Source organism: Aplysia californica, unplaced genomic scaffold (genome assembly GCF_000002075.1).
Source record: "Aplysia californica isolate F4 #8 unplaced genomic scaffold, AplCal3.0 scaffold00265, whole genome shotgun sequence".
NCBI lineage: Eukaryota > Metazoa > Mollusca > Gastropoda > Aplysiida > Aplysiidae > Aplysia > Aplysia californica.
The window spans coordinates 849,097-875,245 of record NW_004797535.1 but is presented as its reverse complement, the minus strand read 5'-3'; the positions used below and the strand labels follow the sequence as shown (position 1 = coordinate 875,245).

The following is a 26,149-nucleotide window of genomic DNA, read 5'->3' as shown; positions in this document are numbered from 1 at the left end:
TTGCGATGATTTTAGATTAGTTTGGACTGCATAAACATAGAAGAAGAAGAAACTTTAAGTAATATGAAAAGAAAGTAGACAGTCATCGGAGTGCTTTCAATTAACACCTGTGAGAAAGAAACTAAAAATTCTGAGAAAAAATATGAGGGAAGATGTGTTCCTCCTAGTTTATCTATGACTTCAACACACACAATATGTAAGTCACAAAAAAATGAGAGTAAAATCAGTAAAAAGTAGAAATCCCACCAGTTTATTATTACATGTATTATGTACATTTGGATCAGAATTTACACAAGAAAAAACCAATGTGTATCACAAAGTCAACCACAGAATATGATATGAAAGGAAAAAAAACCAATTCCTGCAGCAAAAACACTAATACTACGCTGGGTCACCGCAATGAATCCCTGCTGAACAAAGTTGCTTTGAATAATTCATATTGCAAAACATTCTACATGAACTCAGGGTAACCGTGCTATACTATCATTTACAAAAATAATAATAATAATAATAGCTCATCCCTCACTGTCTGACAATGACCAATGCACCTGCAGAGGAGAATATATCTTAATAAAGAGAAAAAGAATAAATAAGGATTAAGATGATTTGTGGTTTCTGCTATGACCAATGAGAACAATTCTGGCAGATAAGAATTTGCCACATTTTGAGCAGTTAAAAAGCTTCATTTCCAGTTGTTTTTTCTTTTTTTTAAAAAGTGCTCTTTTCGCCCTTATCAATGCAATTCTAGTCCTGTCCACATACTCACTGTAATAACTCAGACTAACGTTACACTACTATCATAAACGATGAATGTTTCATAAAGAAATTCATTAAATATATTACACATGATACATAGTATGATAATCTAATTTGCATACAAACTCATGTGTAGTTACATGACATGACATTTAAAATAAAATCTACAAACAAAAAATCAGAATAAAAATTTTGCAAAAAAAAATGAATTCCCTTATGAGCACTGAAGGTGAAACAATATTCATAATGGCCAAATCGAATTTTGAAAGCATAAAAAACAACTTGGTCTGTCAATTCCGCATGAGTCACGACGTGGTGGAATCAGGCGCTCTTCAATTTTTGGGCATATGGGGTTAATGGTATCATCTTAGAGCCTGTTTATTTGCCTTGGTTTTGGTGAAAAGAATATCCATCTATGTTAAATAGAAGTCGAAATAGATGATTGAAGGAGGTCAGGGTCGCCTAATTTCAAAGGTAAAATTAGTGAGAAATGGCCATCAAAGTTTGGTAATTTCGATAGCTAGAGAGTCATTGGAAACTGAAAAAATTATAATTTTTGAGCCTTAAACCAATGTTTTTGAGTAAAATCCACACAGAAATATGTTTCTAAATGGATATAAAAAGTGTTGAGCCAAAAAAAGAAAATTAGAAAAAATTTGCCCAACGGCAAGAAAAAGGCCAATTTCTTGGACTTCATTATTTCGACAAGAGCCTGATTTCACCATGCTGCCTAATATTTCCTCCATGGAAAGAGAACAGTTTATTCACAGACAGTAAACCAAAGATTGTATTATTCAAAGAATGGCAATCATTTAAAAATCGCTTTAAAAAAAACAAAAAAAAACTGAACTGGATTTTCCAATAGAGGACATAAGGTAATATGCATCAGTAAAGGGATGATATAAGTTTCCAGTTTCAGCTTTGGAGTCTTTGGTTTCCCGAAGTTTAAGTCTGGAAACTTCATTTCAGCTTTTACACCCCTTTATCAATGTGTTCAGAACCAATGCCAATCAAGAAAAACCGTTCAAAACTGTAGCTGAAATGACTATGAAGGACAAACCCGATAAAATATTGAATCGTATAGTAAAGAAGATTTTTTTGTCAACATTTTGATTAACATTATTGGAAAGAATTATAAAATAGTTTCTGATCTCAAGGACGCTTTACAAATACCTAATCACACAAGAAAATGCATTTTGCACAATCATGAAGAATACACCAAAGATTAACTGTGTCCTCACTCAAAAGGCCAGAAGCAAAAAGTAACTTGATTACCATTACATAACTTGCATGTCACCTGCATGTTCAAATCCTCCTTTGTACTTTCTAAACACAGTAGATTTTTTGACAAAATGACCTTACTTATAATTTTCTTTTAAAAGCTGACAAACAGGTATCAAAATCAGGGAAAGCTGGTCAAACCTAACTGAGGTGAAAACCTGGACCAGATTTCCGATATAAGATTTTATAAAAAGGTGGAACCCGACACTACTTAACAAACCAATGATAACTACACGCCATGAACATTGTGCAGTATTTTGACAAGACTGAGAATTCAACATAGTGTCAATTTTGCTATTCACAAAATGGTTTCATTTCCATCTATTAATGGGAATTACAAAGCAACCATGCTTGTGATGGGACTTTTGACTTAATGAATGCATGAAATAGCAATATAAGGAATTACATTCAGACTTATTAATAAATGACTCACATCATGCAATGTTGATCAATGGACATTCTTAACCTCATTCTACTCACTCTGTGTTCTCCAACTCACTCTACAGGATGGGCCAAAAGTAAATGGAAACAACAAACTCAACTTAATTCATAGCATGTGCTCCATGTGATTGAGACAACTTTGAAAATATTATATAATTGAATACATTTCTAGAACTAACTTCTGTGTAACTTGTGTTGAAGTTAGAAAAACCAGGTTGTGAGTACACACATCTTTAAGAGAAGTAAAGACGCAAAACCCAGTCTTCTCAGATTAAAATGAGAATCTCAGAACACCCGTTTCCAAACTGCATATTGTGTAAAAGACAGCTAATAAGTCCAAGATAAAAGAAAAGCAGGCATGTCCAAGACCAGAAGTTTGAGAGAAAAGTCTAAATTAACCCCAAACCAAAACCTGAAGAAACCTGAAAGTGAAAGAGAACTAGAATGTAAGCCTACCTTCAAAATAGCCCATGGTGGCAAAGCCAATAGAAACCCTCTTCGCGGATGAGAAAAACTGCAACACATCTTCAACATGCTATGACAACGGCTTAAGTCAGAATTTGGCTAAAACCACACCAAACCATAGGGGTGTTTTACGGGTGCTCTGGTGTGGTTTGCTCCTTCTTTCCTATCAAATAATAATATCTATGTCCTCATCTCTCCTCCTTTTTTCTTTGTATCCTACTCTCTCAAAACACCTTTATTCTTCAGCACTTATATGAACTATTTGTGTTGCAAGTGTGGTAAAACTCTTACTAAAACTAAACAAAACTAAGACTAACCCATGATGCCATTCCATAAATGATGACCTACCACTGCTTCATAACACTGGTAAATACATTTACAAATTTCCAGTCCATAGAAAAGAAATATCTTTGGTCTAAGTCAGGAAAAAATAATGAAATTAAATAATTAAGAAATTTCTTCCATTTTTACTCAACGCATCGATAAAGGATTAGGCCATTGTCATAGCATGTTAACTAAATGAAAAATTATCAAAAGCATTCTGGGCTGACACGAATAGCCTACAGCTGATTTCCTCCGAGACAAAGAAGGAGAACCCAGAAGGAGTAAAGATGGAAAGATTATGTGCATTTTTGAAACACTGTACACAACAGGAACAATTTCACTTTGAAAACTCAGGCCAGGTCACAGTCACCAGCGACATTCAAACACTTTTGCTCTGTCCCCACCCCCTCCCAGATCGCTTCCCCCTCACACATACAAACCCCCATTTTTCTCTTCCTCACATAGTCCACAGCACACTATGCCCCTGTGTAGAGGGACAAGAAATAAACATAGAGCAGGAAAATGGGATAGAGGAGGAGCGGTTTCTTGTGCTGTAACTCCTGCACACACAGCAAGGAGCCTGCGCTGTAGGCAGCCCACACCACTCCCAGCAACTGGAGAGCAAAAGAAATACTTTGTGAGCAATTGAAACTAATGTATAGTATGGTATCATAGAAAATGTCCACTTTTTTACACTATATGACTACAAAGGCAATGCATATATTGTTCCTCACTTAACGTGGATTTCTACGAAATAATAACACAATAAAACAAGTTAACGGTAAAGGAATGAAGCAGGGAATTCAGAATAAGCATCCACATAAAATGTGTATAAACAGTTCTAGCAAGCCAATAAGCTAGAATACTTATAAAATGTTCAATTCTTGTACATGTGAAGAGTCCTTCGAGACACAAATACATCATTTGGAAGTCAGGCACACAATTTGGGGTTTCAGCCGTCCTTTTAAAAAAAAAGAACCTTAGTAGATAGATCACTACAAAAAAAAAAAGAAGACAGGACTGAAGTTAGGATGGTGAAAAGATTTTACCAGTTGTCAAAGAAGAAGTGCTGTATATGAATTGCACCCCATCCAGGGAAGAGTTGTGAACCTTGTTTGTGCAAAGATAAACTTTTTTCCCCCTTGTCCACATTGTGTGCCAAAATTCTTTGCATATATATATATATATATACAAACCAACTCTCAGTTCATCTTGCCAAAAGAAAATGAGGAATAACAAAGAAGCTGAAAATAGGTGGCTCCTATCAAAGACTGACACTATTTCTGAATCATAAGAATCTCAACAAAAAAAAAGTGAAAATTATTATTGTACTCACTTTGAACGCCATACTTAGGTAGTGCAGTGAACGCACCAGAGGAAGTATGCATGCAATGATGAATAACGGTAACACAGAGTAGCCAATCACACCAAGGCACTGTGAATACGTCACCTGAAAGATAAAGCACACACAAAATAAGACAAGTTCAATTTTTGTTTAATTTTGATTTCTGAAACTAACGAAAAGAAAAAGGAATGTAAACTTTTTGCTGCGTAAGAACTAAATAAGTGACATTAAAGTTCAATATGATGAGGCTTCAATTAGCTTGAATCATCTTGCTGCACTTTCTCACTGGACAAAAAAGAGATAAAATCATCCAACTGTAACATATGAAAAGTTAAAGTAGATAGTCACGGACTGACATTTAGAAGGGGATAAGTTCATAAACTTTTCACAAACTCCCTATTAAGTTTGCCAACAGCCAAACAAATACATTTTTGAGTAATGTACGCCTTTATTTGATCAGACAAGGGTTTTTGACAATTTTAAATTTTGAAATACATCCACACTGCATGCACGGCGAGGAATACTCTTTGTTCTTTAAACTCAACATGCAAAGGCGACTAAAACACCATGTGACATTCTAGTCTTTCTGTCATGAACTCTTGAACAGTAAGAACTCTATCACTTATCCTCGAACCAGGAGTGTGGAAAGTCTAAGTAAACAAATATGAAGTTTGATTATGTAGGTACGGACTAGAATCATATAACTGGTAACTTTGGCAGGCACGATACATGTACCTGCCACATAGTTTCAAAGGATACGAGGTAATTAGATAGATAAATCATTCAATGGGACTGAAATGTAAGATCAAGCAATAAAAAAAGGTTACTCCACTATAAACCTCCCCCCCCCCCCCCCCCTGACACACACACCCCAGCCATCCACAAAATGCATTATAGAAGGATCCTTACTTCTCCCCCAAGAACTCGGGCCAACAGAAACACAAGAAGAGAGCCAACAATCCAAATTGTTAAGATCCATGACACCACCTGGAGAAGAACAATAAAACAAAAAAGTCAAACAAAATATTAATTGGCACAAAATCAAAACCAAACTGCACACCCAAAATTAGACAAATTTCCATTGCACTTTATGTTTCACTCCCTCTTGTTCATTGTACTTGCAAATAAAAGAACAAACCAGCAGGTGCAATACACATTTGAAAATAAATCACATGTCTTATCATTGACTTTCAAGGAATTAGCAAGAAGAAAAATCACTATATTTGTAAGGCAATTATGTTAAATATCTATATATACTTACAACACTAAAGATGCAATGATAAGTCTACTAACATTAAATGATCATTGTTTGGATAATTACTAAAGTTTTTACTTGTTGAAGTCTCCTTGATTGTCCAGATGAGCCTACATGGCAGATACCCTTATGCCAAAATACACGTGAAAACAAATCATTCAACATTAAATTCACCAGATATGCATGAGTATTCACATAACACATGTTTGCATTCTGAGCAGTGATGAGGACTTACCCTAAACTGCCCATATAATGAAATGATGGCATACAATAATATCACAATTAGTGGGCCCCAGAAGTCAGGACTTTCTCTGACGATGTGACGATTAAATCCGAGCTGAGGCAAGGGGAACATTACACATCTCAGTTTGTAGTAGATGTCCTTTAGGTCGATATCCAGTTCTTCCCTGCGGCAACATAAATAAAATCAATTTAACAACAGCACCAACAGAGAGGCTTTATGCAAAACAGACATCGCTGAACATTTCACAAAAGCAATACACATGAAAGTGCCGGGAGGCTTTCCTAAATAAGTATAGTCAAAATTATCAAGATGCAGGGACCATTAAAAATTACTGAACAGTAAAAAGAAGTCTTTGTCCCAACTATTACAAATGGGGATACTGATTTTCTGATCATTAAATAACTTTTCAGACACAAACTTTGGGTAATTTGTTCCCCTGTTTTCAAAGTATCAAAACTAGAAAATACAGAATGTGAACGCCCTGTGTGTATGATAAATTCTGGAATTGTGCATAATGCTGTTGCAAGACAAGGAAATTTGTGCAGATAAACCATCCAAGGCTTGAACAAGCATTTTAATATCCCTGGAACTGTCCAAGACAGGCCTAGAAGTGGCCTACCATGGGCGACAACTTGACACTTGGATAAGCAAGATTGTCAACACTTACTTTTGAAATTTGTTCCAACCAAGTGCAGATACTGGCCATTCAAAACAATCTAACAGGACAATGGTAATGTGACAAAAATCTTCGTCTCATCTTCGGGCCTATATGGCAGAGCACTCTGGAATTTGCCAACACGACAACGCCCAACCCCATGCAGTCATAATTAGTCACAACTCCTTCCAATCTCATCAAATCAATGTTCTGGACTGGCCTTCAAGATAAACAGGTTTTTAATCCCACAGAATGTCCATAAGGTGATCTTGAATAAAAGATTAGAAATAGGCTGCACCCTGTGTGAATATGTCAGAAACTGGAAACTCCTGCACTTCATGAGGAATGGCAGGGGATTCCTCACACAACAAAGACATTAATTCAGTCGATGAATGGACATTTTGTAGCAGTAAATCAAGCTGGAAAAGGTCATGCACAATACTGAGAAAACTTTGAGTTAGATTTTGCGAGGGCCAGTGTGAATAAAGTTACCTCTCTTGAATAAAAATGTACAATGACCAATTCTTTTCATGTCATGTAGATAGAAAAGGAATGAAAATCATACATGCCAAATTTGGTTCCGCTATGTTGAATAGCGAACAAGTTATTGTACTTTCAAGATGGGTGTGACAGAATTTTTGCAACTTGGTATAAATGGTTCTCGCCTTAACGTCGATAAGCAATGCTTTCACTTTGACTCTGTTAAAAAAATTATTTTATTAAACCACAAAATGTGATAAAACCTACAATGTGACTTGTATTAATGTCATCATACTTTGAATTTCAAAGGTCCCATAAAAGAGGAAGTAATTTTCTTTTCTTTTTATATGACTTCCTGTTTGTGACCATTTTTTTGGTGTATTGACAATTTCCAATTATCATCATGTTCTCAAAACCAAAGAAAGTAGAATAAAAACAATAAGGAAACAATTTCCCAGAACTGTACAGCAGAAATGTTGATTTTTCAACCTCAGATACACAGGCAGAAAAAAGCCACCTGTGCCGGGAAGAAAGCCCTTTCAAATCAGCCAAAAACTTCGAAAAAAATATCCCCAGAAAAGACAAATCAGGGTTGTTTTAATACTTAAAATATCAAGGCTGAAAATAAATTAAATCAAAAGCTACTCACAAAAAAACTATGACAGGTTTGTGTTGGATGAGCTATACCAGTGAATATGAGTTTAACAAGTATTATATACAATATGTGAGGCAGCGTGGTGAAATCAGGCGCACATCAAAATAATGAAAGTGAAGAAACTGGCATTTTTTTTGTGCAGGATTGTGAATTTTTATTGAATTTTTGTTTTATGGCTCAGCACCTTTCATGACCTTCAAAGACACATTTCTTTCCGGATTTTACTGAAAAACATTGAAAGGCACAAAAAAGTAAATTTTCAGTTTCCACGGACTCTCAAGCTATGGAATAACTTACTTTTGCCTAATTTTATCTCTGAAACAAAGAGACCGCCACCTCCTTCAATCGCCAATATATATCTGGACTCATTTTCACGACAAATGGATATCTTTTCATCGAAAGCAACAAAAATAAACAAGCTTTAAGAAGATATCAAACCCACGAGCTCAAAAATTGACGAGTGCCTAATTCCACCGAGTCATGACATATATATTCAGCAACTGTCTCACAGCGGTTAAAATATGTTACACAAATCAGCGACAGTGACAGTCAAAATTAGAATTTTACTCCGAAATAGACGAAATTTTTTGCACAAAAATAAAGAGACACGATTACACCCTAATGAAAAGAAGTAGGTACCAGAAACTAAATTTCAAAGTAGCTGTATGCCAAATTTATCTGTTACATATTAAATGCCTATATCTCCTGGGAATTTTGATACTATTCTTTAACCTCTCAGTCATTTTTTAAGAAAATGGTAGCTGTTTTAAATATGATCAAATTTGCTTAAGTCGCTAACTGGCTGCAACCCCATGTTTGACAGATAATAAGACAGTAGAGAGTACCAAGTGCACAAACATCTTCACATTAACAGTGTAATCACTATAACTTAAGCCTACATATGAAGCTTAATTTTTGTAAGACTTTAAAATCATTACAAATCAGTATTTTATTGCCTCAAACACGATGATATGTCGTTATTTCGACAAAAACAACGAGCGCTGACCTGTCCAGAGTTGCACCAGCCCCCGCGGTGAGCGAATCTGCTCTATATTGCAGTGCACCGAGTGCTCCGCGAGTGGGGGGTCACATACTTTCAGAGTTTCACAGAAAGATTGATGCAAAATAATTCCAAGCATACTTTATTCTAATAGAAAATAAACTGATCTTTCTATTGGTACCTTTTTTGAGCTGATAGCTTTGAAACTTTTGACAGTATTTTTAAAGGCTTTCTAATAAACGCCAAAGGCCAAAAATATACCACGGGTAAGCCCTTTCAAAGCTCTACAATTCTCCGTCATTGAAAAGAAGATATTTAATCATCAATCTTTCCGCGAAGCATTTGAATGCAAGCGTGTCAATTTTTGAAATGGCCGACCACGTGCTTCGACCGTGAGAAGCTTCGCTTTCCACGGCGATTCTCCAGCTCCTAATAATCGGACATGTAAACAACTTACACCATTGTAACGAGGAAAGGCTGAACTTTTTCAAGAAGTACAGCATTTGGTGTTTCATAGCAAAAGAGCAAAAAAACCCAGCGATCTGAATTACCCCGATTTCAACAAAAGCACGTGCTCGGAAGGCCACGAGTGCCCACGAGGCTGTGTTTATGCCACCTAAAAGAAGAAGAATACATTAAAACTTTTATAAACTTACAGAAAAAACAGAAACAAACTTTAATTATTAGTACTTACAAAATAGGCCGCTGATCTTCCTCCTCCAGATCTTCCTCTTCCAACAACCAGCCAAACCCTCTGTTCTCTAACACGGATGAGGTCATCCCTCTTTTCCTCACACCATATCCACTGCCTCCAGACTTTGATGCATTGGATGAATCAACTTCAATGGACCCTTCAATGCCATGAGTACCTAGATAAAAAATAAAATTAAAAAATTGCAAAAACAACTTACATTTCTTCACGAGTTTCAAAGAAACAAAAAACAAAAAAAATACTACAATATAGACTGAACAAGTCTGGAAATTATGCAAAAATTCACAATGCAGTTAGTAATTTAGAGACTTGAACTTGAAGGCATAATTTTCCTTTCACACCTGCAAGCAGATGCACTGCCGAAGGGGTCATTAAAATTTTTGTTGTTTTTTTGTTTTTTTTTGGGGGGGGGGTTAAAGGGGGGTGTAGAGAATATATATATAGGACGGATTTTAAAAAACTTTTTTTTAGCTTTATTATTATTCTTTTAGAACTGTTTCCGAAAGGTCAAAACAAAATTAAATGTGTCAGGCGAGGAAAAACAAACAAATGGGTTGCCACCAATCAGCGAATGAGCAACACTTCTGTCGCCAGTTTGTGTTGACTTACATTGTTATGGTTGGGTTTACGGACTGGGTTGTGGGCAGGGCTTTTATAGGCTATGATGGATCACACGCTTACCTTACCAGCAGCTGAAAATTTATTTTTACCCATTGGTCAACTTGTAAACACTGAGAGCGACCTAAGCAACATGACCATTTCAACAATTGGAGGAACTGACAACGACAGGTGAATGAATTATGACAGCTTGTCCACAGCTTCAGGTGAAAATGTATAATTTTTTACAAAGCTTGGCCGTCTCAGGGAGGTAAATTTGGCCATGGGTCGATAGAATAGGGTGACCGCAGCCGTGTTGGACAGGTACCAATTTTAAACAGTTTAGAAAAAACACAAAGGGGGAAATGAAAAGTGACCGTATTATACAGATGGCCGTCACGGCAGGTTCAATTTTATTTAAATAAAATACTGAATGCTGGTAATATCCAAAAAAGCAGCAAACCCAAGTTGTAATCTCATTAGCAAAGGTGAAAAGATCAAACAAGTCCAACAGTTTAAATATCTGGGATATATATATGATAACATCTGACGCCAAATGTTCCACAGAAATAAAAAGGAGAACTACAATGGCTAAGGCTAGTTTCAATAAAATGAGCCCAATCCTGAAAAATAGAAAAACCTCAAGGAACACCAAAATGAAAGTCCTGAAATGCTATGTTTGGTCAACCCTTCTATACTGTGAATGCTGGACAATCACTAAAGACAGTGAAAATTTGATGAAGCCCACGTGGGACGCTCAATGTTAAAAACAATCAGGAAACGGCAAATGCAGTTTTTGGGACACCTGAATAGACATAAAAGGGTCTAGAACATCTAGCTCTCACTGGCAAAATTGAGGGGAAGCGAGGCAGGGGTAGGTCCAGAACAACATACTTAGGGAACCTAAACAAATGGGTAACAGTGAAAGATCAGAGAAACGTAGCTTTTTTGAGAGCATCCGAGCAAAGGAATGAATGGAAAGGGAGTGTATACAGACCCGGTAACCGGGAACAAAGTCACATAGTATACAGACCCGGTAGGGGAACTCTTTTGAGATTTGGGAAAGTTTCAGCGCCCTCTTGGCTCAGGATAGACCAGAGTAGACCTAGGTTCTTCTAGATCTATGGCCTAGGTCTAGATCTAGACAGACAGAGACATAAATCATTGATTTAGATCTAGTTCCGAGGCTAGCCTAGATCTAATCTAGATCTAGATCTAGATCTAAATGACGATTGCAGATGTCTTTTCGATGAACGATCGTTTTTCCTCCGTTTCGGAGTTGGCGGAATCACAATTTGAAGAAAAGAACATGTCGTTATAATTTCAATCGAGCAGTCACCCTCTATTATATTTCTCTACCTCTCTCTCTCTCTCTGTGTATCACTCGCCTTCTCTTTTGCTTTGTTTGTCTCTGTCTTTCTTTCTCCCCACCTATTTCCTTTCTATCTTTCTTTCGTTCCCTCCTGCCAACTGGGGCATGTCATACATTTTGCTAGCACCTTTGTCTCTCTCTCTCTCTCACTCACTCACACACACACACTAGATCTACAATAGTCTACATGTACCGGGTCTGAGCGTGAAACTTTCCGAAATCACAAAAGAGTTCCCCTACCGGGTCTGTATACTTTGTGACTTTGTTCCCGGTTACCGGGTCTGTAGACACTTCGGAATGGAAAAACCATGATCGCCGATGTCTGTCGCAGATCTGGCACCGGATGATGACTGAATGCGAAGTTTTATATGATTATAAATTTATATGATTAGGTACTGTTAATGCAAGGAAACAGTTTATACAGAGTCAGAACTCAGTGTCAGCACTTCAGTAACATGCAAAGGGTGTAAACCAAGCGGTTTCTAGGCTAAACTTAAAATTCTTCAACTCTTGCACTCTGCTGCGATTTGCGTGAGAGTAGTGACTTAAGTCTAAGTGACCTGTGACCTGTACTACAGAGGGGGGTACGTACTTGTCGAGCTCGCTGGCACGAACTGAAACTCTGCCTGAGAAGGCATATAAGAACCTGGGCTTTGGCCACTACCACTGTAAAATTGAGGAGAAGGGGCCGAATCACCAACGGTTCGTGGGGCTTGGACCGGGGTTCCACTCAAGTCGACAGAAATATCCGCCGACTTGGACGTTGTGTACGTAGCCATGTCGGCCATTTTTAACTCGTCTGACGGACGAAGTCCGTGTGTTTGATAGTTTCGAAAGCGAAAGGTCCATTCCAAACTTATATTAAATGAAGTCAGTTAATAATATAGATCAAGTTATTATTGTTGGAGATAATGAGCTGTTTGCAATCATTTATACTAATTTTCAGCTTTGCAGCATGTACATTGTACCATATTAGAAACATACGAGACTAGGTCTTGTTTAGCTCTAGTAGAGGTTAAAAAATAGTAACAAAAGCAGTAAACAACCCAAATTGTGAATCGTAAACACAGTGGTGTTAAATGTTGATGTTAAATGGTCTTGATCTCTATCAAATACACTGGATCTATATAAAGGTCTGAACCAACGCCAGAATGTTTAAATAATTCAATTTGCTACTTTAAAATATGTTTTTTAGTTTTAGTTTTAAACTGCATAATATATTTTTTTCGTAAATATAATTGGCCTATTCTTAATTTTGTCATGGACAAAAATAAAAACAATTCTGAGGAACTCTTTTGTATGCGGAACAAACAAAATCACAGTTATTGTTTATCTTTTTTGCGTCTGTTTTGCTCCTTTCACAGGGCTCAATATTCAGAAAAAAATCAGCTATGGACTGCTGGTAAATTGTAGCTGATTGCTGGACTGCGACAGGTAGAAAGAAATCTTATCTCTGTGTCTGTTCCAACCATCATGCCCACTGCACCTGTGTCACTATGATAAACACTGCCCTGACTTGACAAGGCTACTTGGCCTCTATCTAATCTAGAATCTAGATATAATATCTAGATCTAGATTAGATCTAGATATAGATCTATATCTAGATTCTAAATCTATATCTAGATTAGATCTAATCTAGATCTAGAGATCTAGATCTACATCTAGATCTAGAATCTAGATCTAGATCTAGATTCTAGATCTAGATCTAGATTCTTAGGACTAGATCTAGATCTAGATCTAGATCTAGATAGATCTAGATTCTAGATCTATCTAGAGTAGAGTAGAGTCTCTAGAGATCTAGAAATCTAGTAGATATCTAGATCTAGTAGGCTAGGCTTAGCAAGGGCCGAATTCAGTAGTCATGCCCCATTCATGGAGTAGTCACAAATCTAGATCTAGATCTAGATCTAGTTAAAGCCTTTGTAAAGGCCTGCTGACACTGCCACTGGCCCGCCACTGGCGGATCTAAATCTAGGCCTACCTGGTACAAGAGACTGCTAGAGTCTAGGTCAAGTACTGGCAACTCTCCAGGCGACTGGTACGCTATTGCTACAGTAGTCTCCGCCTAAGATCCCACCGCTTAGGGTCCCGGTTCGCTTTAAAAGATCCCGCTGTTTTAAGAAAACATAATTTTTACTATACAAAAGTCACCCCTAAGATCCCGCTCTGATTCTCTCTGAAGGTCACATTCGGCTGAAGATCCCGCATTTCAGATCATAATTTGCGGAACAAAAACCCGGGCAGGACAGCCGATCAAACAAGAGTGAAAAGTTGAGATCATTATATTAAACTGTCCGTCGCGTCAAAGATCAGCCACTATCGTGAATGTGATCACATACACGTTGTAAAACTCGATGGAGCGATACAATGTTTGCCCCAGATCGGATCAGACCGGGGTGTGAACTGACCGACACCTTTGTTTTCCCCACGCATCGCACTCACACCTGAGCTCTCCCCCTAAACTTACATCACTCGGTGGGTGGGTAGGGCTTACACATTCGCTCCAGGCGGGATCACATTGAACTGTGAACTCTTCCCTGACCATTGCAGAAGTTGTCTCTCTACTCCCGAATTTGCGAGACAGACTGAATTTTAATTGGTGTGTTCACAACGTAATGGCGTGTAACGACAAAGGCAGTTTGGGGGGGGAGGGGGGAGGGCTCGGTCAGAGATGGAAAGCTATAAATTTTTGACAGGTAAGGGGGAGGGGCAACTTGATACGTGTAGATCTTGAGACTCATGATAGGATAAAAAGTGAAAATGGCACGCCTCTTCCCACTATGCACTGTTATAGTTCACCAAGGTTAACCTCTCTTTGCTCGCCATACGTCATAAACCCACCAAACGGTCATGTCAGTTCATTTTAGAGTGGAGGGAGACCTTTGTACCTATTGTGAGCCTTAGCATAGGTCACCGTAGATTCTTCCTTGGGTTCGTCGGATTAGATCCCGGTTCTCCTAAGATCCTGCATTTCCTTCTTCCCAAGCACCGGGATCTTAGGCGGAGACTACTGTATTATTCTAGGCCGAAAGATCTTGGAAAAGGTTATTCTCACCAGGGTTGAGAATAGCCTCTATGGCCCTTTGTCTCGCTATTCTCACCCCCTCAGGTGTGCTAACATACAGTAGGCCTATTATATTCTATAGCACAGACACACACAGAACAGCACAGAGAACTAATTTATAACTTGTAGAATTCTAAATAAGTTTCAGGTTGAGGCTACGTTCATGGCACTAAAGCTTCGTTTATGGTGAGCGTCCACTGCCGGTTTGAGTGTACCTGCCAGTTTTAGTCAGTGACATTGATGTATATTTAATATTTTTGCCTGCTTCGAACTTTCCGTCCCATGAGATGAAGGAAAACAAAGCAGTGATCCTTGACCGATCAACCATTCGTCGTTTTCCCTTACACTGAGCTCTGGCTCAGAGCTCGCCTGTGTAAGGAAAGACGACAAACTCTCAATTACACAACAACGCATTAATTAGGACATTATTTATATGACAAAAAAGGAATAGAGGCTACGCCTACCAAGATGTTTCAATTGCCCTATCCTGCGTCCGGGCGAGACTTGGGCGCGACCATGTGTTAGCACGTGACGGCCCGTGATACGAGTGTAAATAAACGTTCCACCACTCTTGAGTTAAAAGTGTGCAATTTTGTCTGCGGGCAGTGTGTGTGTGTGTGTGTTTGTGAGGGAGAGAGAGGGGGAAAGAGAGAGAGAAGGTGGGGGGGGAAGAGAAAGATAGAAGGAGAGAAAGAGGGAGGGAGAAACAGACAGACAATGACAGAAAAATAGAGAGAGAAGGCGGTGGGGGGGGGGGGGGGGGCTCGAAAGAGAGAAGGAAAGAAAAAGGGGAGAGAGAGATACTGATAGACAAAAAGAGAGAGAGGATGATTGTTATTATAATAAGAATAATTGATTCCTGTCATTTTCTCTCTGGGTCGGTTCCCAGGCTGACCCGGTACAATACAGTCATTATGTACATATTCTTTGACCAGTCCCATCTTCCGAATCCCACCTTCTGTTTCCCATCTCTCATCTCTTGTTTCCCATGTTACCGTGTATCCAATTTTCCATATATATCCCATCCCGACTTTAATTCTGTAAGGGTGCTTTGTTTTCTTTCATCTCATGGGATGGAACACTTTAAGCAGGCCAAAATATTAAATATATATGTCACTGACTAAAACTGGCTTACTTAAACCGGCTGTGGATGCTCCCCCTTAATGAAAATTTAGTGCCGTGAACATACCCACTGTGTTAGTTTATTCAAATGGCTGGGTGAAGGCCATTTCACACCATGAAGAGCAAACAACGCTGAAAAAAAAAAACCACACGCTAAAAAACCTGATGTGGATCGAGATATTAGATCTAGACTAGAAATCTAGTCTAGGTCTATGGTTACGCAAGGATGAAACGTCAAGAGCAGTACGCAGCTGATACCTATGGGTCCTCACAATTCCAGATCTAGATCTAGCATAATTTTAAGGGCGCTTTTTCGGTAGTTCCCACCCCACTTATTTGGGCCTAGATTTTTCAATCTTGTTTTGAGAACTTTAAGAAGTGCAAAGAATGTGTTCATAATTTTACTCTCATGGTGAGTCCTTTATCTGTCTCACGTTCCGATATTCCTAAAGCACTTTTCTTATTAATTTTTGTCTGCTTTACAAGAATTTTGACTTTTTATCCACTGCAAATTATTAGTTTGTATGAGACGTATGGATATTTTTATGAACACTTTATTACTATAGGACCAATTGCTTAAAGTAGGCCTAATAATATTTCTCTTGTATTTAACATGGGGGCATGCCCCCCCCCCCCCCCCCCCCCAAAAAACAGGGGGGGGGGGGGGGGGGCATGAACAACATTACATTCTTTGGTTTGTGCTGAAAAAAAGATAGCTGTACAGTTGAACAAGGGTAGATGTTTGCTGATGTTAGAAGTGCTTTGCACCTTAAGTCCAGAACTTTCAACGCATACAAAATTTTAGGACAGTGGCCAATACGCGTGCAGGAGAGACTGCCAGGGCTGGAAGAAATGATAAGTCGATGATCTGACAGGTGGTTTTGGGGAAATGTTGAAATTTCGTTACACTGGACGATTTGGTTACTGCAACTACTGCTATCCTGACGGATGTTGAATGTTTTGTGTCAAAACAAGGTAAGGTTACCACCATGTGCCGGGATTCGACTGGTCCTTGTCCTCTCTGTCCACCTCATATCCTTATTTCAAGCTGAATTCAGCTCACTTTTGCTCTTTTCCATTCACCATATGCCATACACCAGAATGGGTAAATTAAAGTATAGAAGATAGAATAGAAAACATTCAGGACAAAAGAAGTGTTCAAGAAAATAGAGACTTGAAAGTGATTCAGGGAATGAGAAGGGGGGGGGGGTTGAAAGACTAAAAAGAAGGAGACAGTCTTGAGGGGAAGAGGTTAGAGAGAGGTGAAAGTGGGAGAATCCAGTTGAGGGGGAGAGAGTAAGTAGTGGAGAAGGCAGAATTTAAGAAAAAAAAGGATAAAAATAAAAGAGATGTGAAAATTATTTGAATAAGACAACAGTGAATAATAATAAGTGTGCAGATGAAAAGGAATTATAAGCAGAAGAAATATGATGCTAGTGAGAATGTAAACCTTTGCTCTTTCCAAGAACAGGGCTTAAAAGTAAAATACTATTTCATTATCTAGCCCACCGTCTTCTCAAGGACCAGAGGGAAATAGTTGGTTGCGCTTCTTTCAAGTGCCAAAAATACTTTGTAGTACAGTATGTTACAATGATTTAAAATATAATTCTTAGTCTTACTCTGTCAACATAAAGTACATGAACGTTCATGTTTTTTGCTCTCTTCAGAAATGATTTGTAGTGGACTTCTTTTCTTTCCAGAATGGATGACATCATCAAGCAGGATGATTACCGGGAACTTCAGACTCAACTTGCCTTACACAAGGATGGCTCCACACAGTGGAATAACCTAGAGTCATTGATGTTTTCTTGTTGTGGTCATGGAGCAGCAAATTGTGTGGCAATCTTGTTGGAACTGGGAGTTGATAAAGGTAGGCCTACAAGAGTGGACGGAGCTAGCTGTCACAGTTTAACTTTTTATCTCCATGGCCGGTAAACCCACATATTTGGTATGAAATCTAAAATTGACACAAATGTCACTAAACTACTCATTAAATCAAAACAAGTGAACTTATTTTGATAGCTTTTCTTCTAATGAATGATCTCTCTGTAAAAGAGATTTGTTTTCGACAGTTGCCAAAATGTAAATTGATGTCGGAAGTCATCATGAAGGAATGTGCCCGAGCTGCTGCCAATGGCTCACGAGCATAACAGTTCTGACTGCACTTGCCGTAGATAAAGAGTTAGAAAATCACAAGTTTTTTTTTCCTTTGATAAATGAAAGTAGAATTTGCTTCAGTGATGAACAGAGGTAAGGCTTTCTCTTTAGATTATATTTTAAATTACTAATTTAGGGAAAGTTTTGATTATTCCACAGTGTTGGGGTTAATTCCTGAGCTTTGAATGTGTGTCAGTTCACCAATTTCACCATGTAACAGGGGCATTTGCAATTATTTGATTTTTTAAAATGTACTTCTTGTCTCATAAAATGTCTGTATTTCATGAAGTGGCTACAGTTTGTTATAATGTATTCTAAAATTTAAACTTGGGGTGTTATTGCTTGATTGAAGATGGTCAGTCGTGATCGTTCATTGTCTTTCAGACTGTATGGATGAGCAGAGGATGACTCCACTGATGCATGCAGTCAAGAGTGGGTCAGTGGAAGTTGCAAAGCTGCTTATCACCTGGGGCTGTCAGATCAACGCTCTTGGTGGGGTCGAAGGTCATTCAGCATTGCACCTAGCAGCAGTGAATGGTAACTCTTTAATGTTATACAATTTTGCATTTGTGTCATATGTGACTTAATCGAACAAAAGATGCAAATAACATTTTACTTTTGTTTACAGGCTTGTGACATGGAGCTAGGCTTGGTATATATTTTTTAAATGGTAAAGGTCTTTTTCAGAACTTATGTCACCTACCACACTCATCCGGAGTCTCTATTTTCTGTGTGCTGCCAGTGTAGGGGAGCTGTGACATTATGTGCAAAAGGCATCAACTTATTTTTATTGTTTGTTTGTTGATTTTTTTTTTTTGAGGGGGTGGGGGGTTGGGAGGGGAGGCTGGGACTGACATATACTTTTACCATTTTTTATCACCGCTGTTTCTTTATTGTGTTTCTGTTGGATTGTTAGGAATAGTTCTGGTACTTAAAAATTGTTGAGCAAGATTCCTTAGCCTTCTTTTCTAAAGACTTATGTGTTTTCGAAATGATATGATCGTCATGTTAGTGAAACTATCTGTAAGTTTTTCCCAAAATCTCTTATTAGCATTTCTTTTTGTTGTCAATTACAAACTGCAACAGATACATATGTTCAGATTTTCTTAACCATTTATTTTTTTTATGTGTGATGGTCATAATAAGGCTAGAATAAATCATGTTAAATTTTGAGATGCCCTACTTTAAAGTCACGAAATATAACGACTGAGATCTTTCCTGAGTTCTATAGGGGGGAAACAGAGTAGATGATTCTGGGTCTTCTACATGACAGAATGCTACTTTTTATCAGTCTCAGGTTTTCCTCACATGAGATGCCAATTCCCAGTTCACTTCTGGATGAAGTGAAGAGAAAAATTGGGAAGTGTTTGTTTCCTTACGTACATAATAAGACTTATTGTGGACAGCTGATGTTGAAGCTACTACTGTTTCATCTTTTGTAAAGCATCATGACCTTCTATTAATGTTTCTTTGTACTGTGTAGGAAGAGTGATTTTAAAAAAGGAACAAAGCTGTACTGATGATGTTAATAATGTCAGATATTGTTGGGTTCAGGTTTACGTTTTTCTCAAACATGTGCTTTTATGTCCTTTTTTTGTCAGCCCCTGCAAGAAGGCAGTGGTTTTGGAACTTGTTTAACATGGGGCAGCTCAAACAAGTTTTGTCAGATATATCACAGTCTACCTTTAAATGTGTCTTCACAACCCTATATCTTTTCTTTGCTTACAAAGTTCTTTGTTTACAAAGTAACCCCTCCCCCTCCCCTCCCCCTTTCAAAATGATAGTATGTATATGTGTATTGTGGAGTATTGAACTTTGACCACTATAAAAACAAAACAAATGTTCACATTTCTCTCTTGTTAGGATATCTAGAGCTTTGTGAGATGTTGGTCCAGGCTGGAGCAAATGTCAATGTGAAAAATGAGAAGGAAGATACCCCGTTGATTGTTGCCTCAGTCTTTGGCCATCTGCCGGTTGTGAAGCATCTCTTAAACTGCCATGCCTCTATCAACTGCAGGGGTTATCATGAGTGTTCTGCCCTTCATGAGGCCACAGAGCATGGTCATTATGAGCTCTGCTCTTATCTGATTGCCGCCAAAGGTTGGTTCGTAGTGTTTTGTATCTTTTTAGTCATTAGATATGCAAACCTGTGTATGCATAAAGCGACTGGTATGATTTACAGACCTGCAAAGTACTTTGATAAAATCGGAGCTCTCCGGTAATGTTTTTTGCTAATCAAAGAACCCTGATTAATTTGCATAAAATGTGATTCTTTTCTTGAATTCTATTCCCATCAGGTCATAGATAGTACACAATTTTATTTTTTGTTTACTTGCGATATTTGTCGCACTTTCCAAAAGTGATGTGAAAATACACATTTTTGTTTGCTATAAATTTGTTCAACTTATCGTAAATTATGGGAAAATACACAATTTTACAAGTGTTTATTTGCCACGGTCAGTTTGTTACAAAACCTTAATAACTGGGGTACTGGACAGTCTGATTTATTTTAGTGGTGGAGTGGCTGGCAGATCTGTAAATGGCTACATACGACATCATTATGGGTGTTAAAGTGTAGGCAATGAAGACTCAGGCTATTGTCTGTTGTACATGAATAGTGCTTATTAAGGCAGTGGTGACTTTTCCATGAAAAGCTTCTCTAGTCAGTCTTGATGAGCTAAAATTGGTATTATGTAAAATATACAATATTGATAAATACATTGTCTAAACAAGTTTTTTTCCCCTCTATGACATCACTTTCTTGGTATGACATGCAGAAAAGCTTGTGTAATAATAGCCTTGGAATATTGTACAGAAAAACAAAGGGAAATTAGTTTTCATTTAACAAAATCTCTTGTAAATTAAATATAACACTTTCAGTCTGGTTTGTAAGGATGTAATAGTTTTATGAAGTTTCTCTGTACAATTGAATCCATATCCAGCTGGCTTGGAGGATGAAGACACATTTGGAAACACGCCTTTGATCTGTGCTGCGGAGAAAGGACACGTGAATCTTGTGTTGCTATACCTGGCTCAAGGGGCAGACGTGAACCGAGTGAGCCACAGTGGAACGACAGCTCTGCATTATGCTGCGAAAGAAGGCTGGACGTCATGTTGCAAGGCAAGCAATGAACTCAATGCTTTGTTAATTTTTTTTTCTTTTTTGCCTTTGCATGTTTTCTAGAAAGCTGTATAATTTTTCACCATTTCCTTATCCCTTAGTTGAATGTGTGAAAGGTTATGCGGTCTAAAGGTACTGTGCTGGCCTTCCTTACTACAGTAACAGGATTCAGTTCTAAGTGATAATTACATGTAAAAACTTGATTTTTTTGGTTTTGTTTCCAGCCACCCTTGTCCTATCATTGGCAGGATATGGCATCTCTGGTCTTCTTGGATTTGGAAAAAAATCTATGAAAATCTTTTGTGCTTGTTGTGGTGCATGAAAGAGTATTAAGAAGTTGCTGGTCAAAAAATTCAAAAGTCCCTGTGTCCTTAACATGTAGTTACATAATTTTAATTTGACTGATAAGGACTTCTATAAATATGTTTACAACATGACAGGATTCTGCCTCTTAACTAAGCGAAAAAAAACCTCAGAGACTAGTCAGGCAGGGATAACCTGATTTCCAGTTGCTCATCACAGAATTGGCATATTGTATCATCACTTCCATCATTTATACCAGTCTTCTTCTTCGTGCAGGTTCTGCTACACCATGGTGCAGAAATTGATGCTCAAGACATCCGCCGTTTTACTCCTTTGATGATGGCAGCGCTGGAAGGACATGAGAACGTATTGAAGCTGATGCTGGATGCCAAATGCAATGTCAACATGGCTGCCTACAACCGACGCACAGCCCTGCACTATGCGGCTGAACGAGGCTATAGCTCTTGCTGTCGGCTTCTCATTCACTCAGGTGCATGGGTGGAGGGTCTGGATGCTGACCTTTGCTCCCCTGTGATGTTGGCAGCTTGGAAAGGCAATGTTGAGGTGAGGAAGCAGTGAAGAGGGCCTGCGTAGATAACATCTTAAAAATGAAAGCAAATCAGAGACATTTATTGAGCAAGCTTAAGTTCTTCAAAGTGAGTAAGCTCATTCTGATTGTTATAAATGTAAATGTTGATTTAATTTCGCAAGTCATACAAGGCTGTGATGGTTTGTACCTTCTTTTTTTATATTTATTTGTATTATTGAGTTTTACCTTTCCTCAAGATGTCTGACTTCTCCCTCCAATGTTGATCTATAGCTTTTTACATATTTCACCAATTGATTGTAAATGCCAAAGCATTAGCGGGTGGTTGGAGGGTGCCATTGGTAGGTCCTACTTCTTTACTTTCAATCTGTTGTTTCTGTCTGTCTTACTTTTTCCTGGCATAAAATGACCTTCATTGTTTCGATGTGATTCTTTTTATTCGAACAAACAGAACAAACAAACAAGCCTGTCATTTTCTCTCCTACAGACAACTCGTCTCCTCCTGGACTATGGCTCAACATTGAACCGATGGTCCCGACTAGGCCTGTCCATCCTGCATCTTGCTGCAGAGAGCGGGAGCACTGAATGTTGTGAATTGTTGCTTGAGCAAGGCATGGACATCAACATACGTGGCTGTGAGAACATCATGCCCGTGATCAGTGCCATCAGGTGCCACCGCATGTCCGCCATCAGATTCTTTATCTCTAAAGGTTGCGCTATGGGCAAAAAAACAGAAGATACTCATACTGTTCTGAATGAGGCAATCTTCAGGGATATTGATTTTGATGTCATAGAGAAAATGTTAGCTCGTGGGGCAAGTCCGAACACTGTTGATGCAAACTCTACTCTACCTTTGTGGCATGCTGTTGACAGCTGTAATTTTCCAGTGATAAAGCTGCTTTTGCAGTGTAATAGCGAGTACTCAGTGAAGACTCAGTCTGTTCTGGTTCCATGCAGCCCATGCTCTCCCATCAGTCATGCGATACACAGAGAAAACCCAACACTCATCCAGTGGCTTGTTGCAGCGTACAGTGAAGATGTTGCTCGTTTACTTCGTGGTACTGAGTGCCAGTACTCATCTCCTTCTGGAAGCTCCCATCTCCTCAGCCTGGTAAGGGACCTCGTGAAACAGCCGCAGAGCCTATTGCGGCAGTGTCGGAGGGCGATTCGGAAGCAACTGGGCTGTGGTTATGTGGTCAATCAGAAAGTCTGCAAACTGAAGCTTCCAACTCTCCTTCACAACTACATGTTGTTCAGTGACCTGGACCCACCATCCGATTTAGATGTGTCATGACTTTTTAACCAATTTCCTAATAGTCTTGTTGCCTTTAAATGCATACTTGTATTTTCATTGGCTATTCTGAAAGTGTCAATCAAATAACATAAGACGTTTGAGTCACTGTTGATCTTTAAAAGCAGCTTCATGAATAACTGAGCTACTGAGTTTACTTGGGTTACCTTGGATGCTCATAATATATCCTTATAAACCTTTTAGCTTTGGTTGGACTGCTTATTTGAATGGAGTCTGACTTGCCCAGACAATATCACAAACTTACATGCACACAGACACACACACATGTCATGAGAATGAGTCTTGTTCTAGCTGGTTGAGCAAACGTGAGCCAGAGAAGTAATCTAAATCTGTCAATCTTTGCCACACGGTGCACTCTATTTTCAAAGTCGAAACTTAAATCTTTGAGTTTAAAGAAATTGACCTATATCTGTAGGGTGAATGAGCCTGCCCAAACAAATCGTGTTGTCTAAAAAAATACAAGACAGAGTTATGAACAACTTGGATGCAGAATGCATTTGAAAGGAGACACTTGAAATATTTGTGTTCTCATTCGTTTGATCATAGTTTTTAAATATGTAAAAAGAATTGTAACAGCTAACACTTGCTTTTTACAAGTAATTGTTGCTTTCAGTACCAGCATCATTTTTGCTGGTGGTTAGAGGGCACCACTGGTAGGTCCTACTTTTTTTTACTTTCCCTCTGTTTTTTCTGTCTGTCTTACTTTTTTTCCAGCACTAAATGACCATTATTGTGTCAATGTGCTTCCCATTACTTAAACAAAAAAGTGATGCTTTTTTTGTGGCTGTTTTGATCTGTTATCTTGTGTTCCAAGTCAATGACTGTTGTTGATTCTGCAATCATCCTTCAAATTGCACTTAAGTATATCCTCCTGAGTGATATATATATAATGATGATCTATTCCTTTAATGTGTGTCTAGAGTTGTCCTTTAGATAACAATGACATAATAAGCTGCCAATTCAACTGCTCAGGTCCCTAGTCAGGGCTGTAGTAGAAAATGTGGTTCTTAAGAATCTCAGATCTGAATATAATACATTCATATCCATGTGTTTGAAAAGTTCATTTGCAAAAACAAAATGTAGGTATAATGATTATTCTTGTTTTGGAGTAAATGTGAAGATCAATGTTAAAAGAAAAGTGATAAATGACTATGATACAGTTCATTCATATAACATTAACAAACATCCCTTTGTTATTGCTTGTGCTTTGCAATATCCCAGCATCCCTTTGTTAAAATATTGCTGGTGCCTTGCAATACTCACATATTAGAATTTTTGACTAGCAAAGTTTCTTTTTTTGCATAGAGTGATATATTATTTTTTTTGAAAACAAAATTTACTTCCCACCAGTAGGCTTATCTAAGTTTATTGTATGAGGCCCAAGTGACTAAATAGTTTATCCATTATATTGTTCTGTACATGTGTGCTTAATCTGGATTTGGGATTAAAGATATTTCAAAGACTATTATCTCCATCTTGGACTTAAAAATGTCTCTTGTTGATTCAAAACTTTTTTTTTTCCGTTTTCCACACCCAGTTGAATATATTAGTTTTTCTTTTGCCAAGAGTTGGCTTTTCTGCTTTATTTTTGCTCTCTGCTGCATGTCAGATTCTGATTCTTAATCTTAATAGATCTAGTCCTGTTTGGCCACAGCTAAAGGTACGAAATTCTGAGAGATGTCTATTATGACTGACTATTTGTTGCAGAAATTTTGTTTTCCTTTTTCAATTTTCTTCTTTTTTTATGTGGTCGAATTCAAGAGGCAAAATACGCATGGTCATGTTCTGTGCCTGTTTTGAGCTCAGTAGTAGAGGAGTTGAGTCTCTTTTACCATTTTACCCATGCTCTTTATTTTGGTTCCCTCTTCCTGTTTTCTTCTTTATAAAATGGCTCTTGCTGGACTGCAGTATGAGTGAATGACCTTGGTTCGATCTTGTGTTTTGTGTTTTCTCTTACTTTTTTAGTTTTCACAGCTCTCTGCCTTAGTTGGGCTACTTGTGTTATAATAAATATGTGCTCACAAGGCCTTTTCTATTTCATTTATTTTGTCCCTCTTATCATAAAATTTTTGTTCCTCTGCTTACATTACCTAAGTTTCGTTCCTTCTTTTTGAGTACAACTCTAAAATGAAAAAATTTGAAAAAAATTCAGAAGCGAATTTGGTATCATTAAAAAAAAATATTTTTAATTCACTTGTATACACTACTCTGCAAAAACTGTAGAGAAAGTCTGCGCTTTTCCAAACATTGTTCAGTCATTTGCGTTGACCATATGACCAGCCTTGTTGTGCCCACAAAGGGCTACATAACTGAAATCAGTCATCATTTACTATTTTATGTACTGACTCGATTCTGGAAGCATGGGGTCTCTTTTGCTGCTTGGTTCGTAACAGTTAACTAATGATCGTAATAATAATTGTAATAATTTAATACAAATAATTTTTGCAATTATATAGTGCATATCCAGGCTATAGTGTGCTCTAGGCTTTTTACAATCATTAGTCTCTTTTGCTGCTTGGTTCGTAACAGTTAACTAATGATCGTAATAATAATTGTAATAATTTAATACAAATAATTTTTGCAATTATATAGTGCATATCCAGGCTATAGTGTGCTCTAGGCTTTTTACAATCATTAGATTATTTTTGTTTTGTAACATAGATAAGACTCTGGAGTGTTGCCCTCAGAGAACAGTTAGCCCCCCCCCCCCCACCCCCCCAACTGGGCAGTGCCACTGACTGAAGTGTCTTTAGGACTTGATTCCCAAAGGGGAGGGGAGGAGGATGTTAACATATTCTTATGCTTAATAGAATTGTAAATGGGCTGATTTATCAATGTCATGCTCATACTGTGCTGGAACAACATGGAGGAACTGCTGCTTTTTCTTTCCTCATCCTTACTATCGTCATTTTGCCTCTACTTCATTTGTATGTTTGTCACT

General features: G+C 38.0%; 2 protein-coding genes across 3 annotated transcripts; one reads left to right on the top strand and one right to left on the bottom strand.

The window, feature by feature from the left end:
• Positions 1–229: 229 nt before the first annotated feature.
• LOC101846511 (protein YIPF4) lies at positions 230–12,408 on the bottom strand. The gene is made up of 6 exons (XM_005100939.3): positions 12,175–12,408; positions 9,596–9,770; positions 6,103–6,274; positions 5,522–5,599; positions 4,604–4,717; positions 230–3,881 (listed from the first exon to the last, which is right to left on the bottom strand). Exons 1-6 carry the CDS (start codon positions 12,368–12,370, stop codon positions 3,744–3,746), a joined length of 873 nt encoding a protein of 290 aa, XP_005100996.1. The 5' UTR covers positions 12,371–12,408; the 3' UTR covers positions 230–3,743.
• Positions 12,409–12,493: 85 nt separating this feature from the next.
• LOC101846145 (ankyrin repeat domain-containing protein 17) lies at positions 12,494–25,388 on the top strand. 2 transcript variants are annotated; one of them, XM_035970420.1, is made up of 7 exons: positions 12,494–12,715; positions 17,469–17,638; positions 18,310–18,462; positions 19,789–20,025; positions 20,868–21,046; positions 21,626–21,913; positions 22,384–25,388. In XM_035970420.1, the coding sequence occupies exons 2-7, from the start codon at positions 17,470–17,472 to the stop codon at positions 23,188–23,190; spliced, it is 1,833 nt and encodes a 610-aa protein (XP_035826313.1). In that variant the 5' UTR covers positions 12,494–12,715; position 17,469; the 3' UTR covers positions 23,191–25,388. The 2 variants fall into 2 exon arrangements, with proteins under 2 accessions (XP_035826313.1, XP_005100995.1); XM_005100938.3 differs by lacking the exon at positions 12,494–12,715 and adding an exon at positions 12,726–13,016.
• Positions 25,389–26,149: the final 761 nt, after the last annotated feature.

What these genes read in the sequence shown, in the direction of transcription:
- LOC101846511 (XM_005100939.3), bottom strand. Translation starts at nt 12,370, where the DNA reads ATGGCCGACATGGCTACGTACACAACGTCCAAGTCGGCGGATATTTCT. An exon ending in CATTATATGGGCAGTTTAGG is followed by an intron (nt 5,600 to 6,102) that starts GTAAGTCCTCAT and finishes GTTCTTCTCCAG; the next exon opens with GTGGTGTCATGGATCTTAAC. An exon ending in ACCTAAGTATGGCGTTCAAA is followed by an intron (nt 3,882 to 4,603) that starts GTGAGTACAATA and finishes TTTGCTCTCCAG; the next exon opens with TTGCTGGGAGTGGTGTGGGC.
- LOC101846145 (XM_035970420.1), top strand. Translation starts at nt 17,470, where the DNA reads ATGGATGACATCATCAAGCAGGATGATTACCGGGAACTTCAGACTCAA. An exon ending in GCACCTAGCAGCAGTGAATG is followed by an intron (nt 18,463 to 19,788) that starts GTAACTCTTTAA and finishes CTCTCTTGTTAG; the next exon opens with GATATCTAGAGCTTTGTGAG. An exon ending in TTATCTGATTGCCGCCAAAG is followed by an intron (nt 20,026 to 20,867) that starts GTTGGTTCGTAG and finishes ATCCATATCCAG; the next exon opens with CTGGCTTGGAGGATGAAGAC.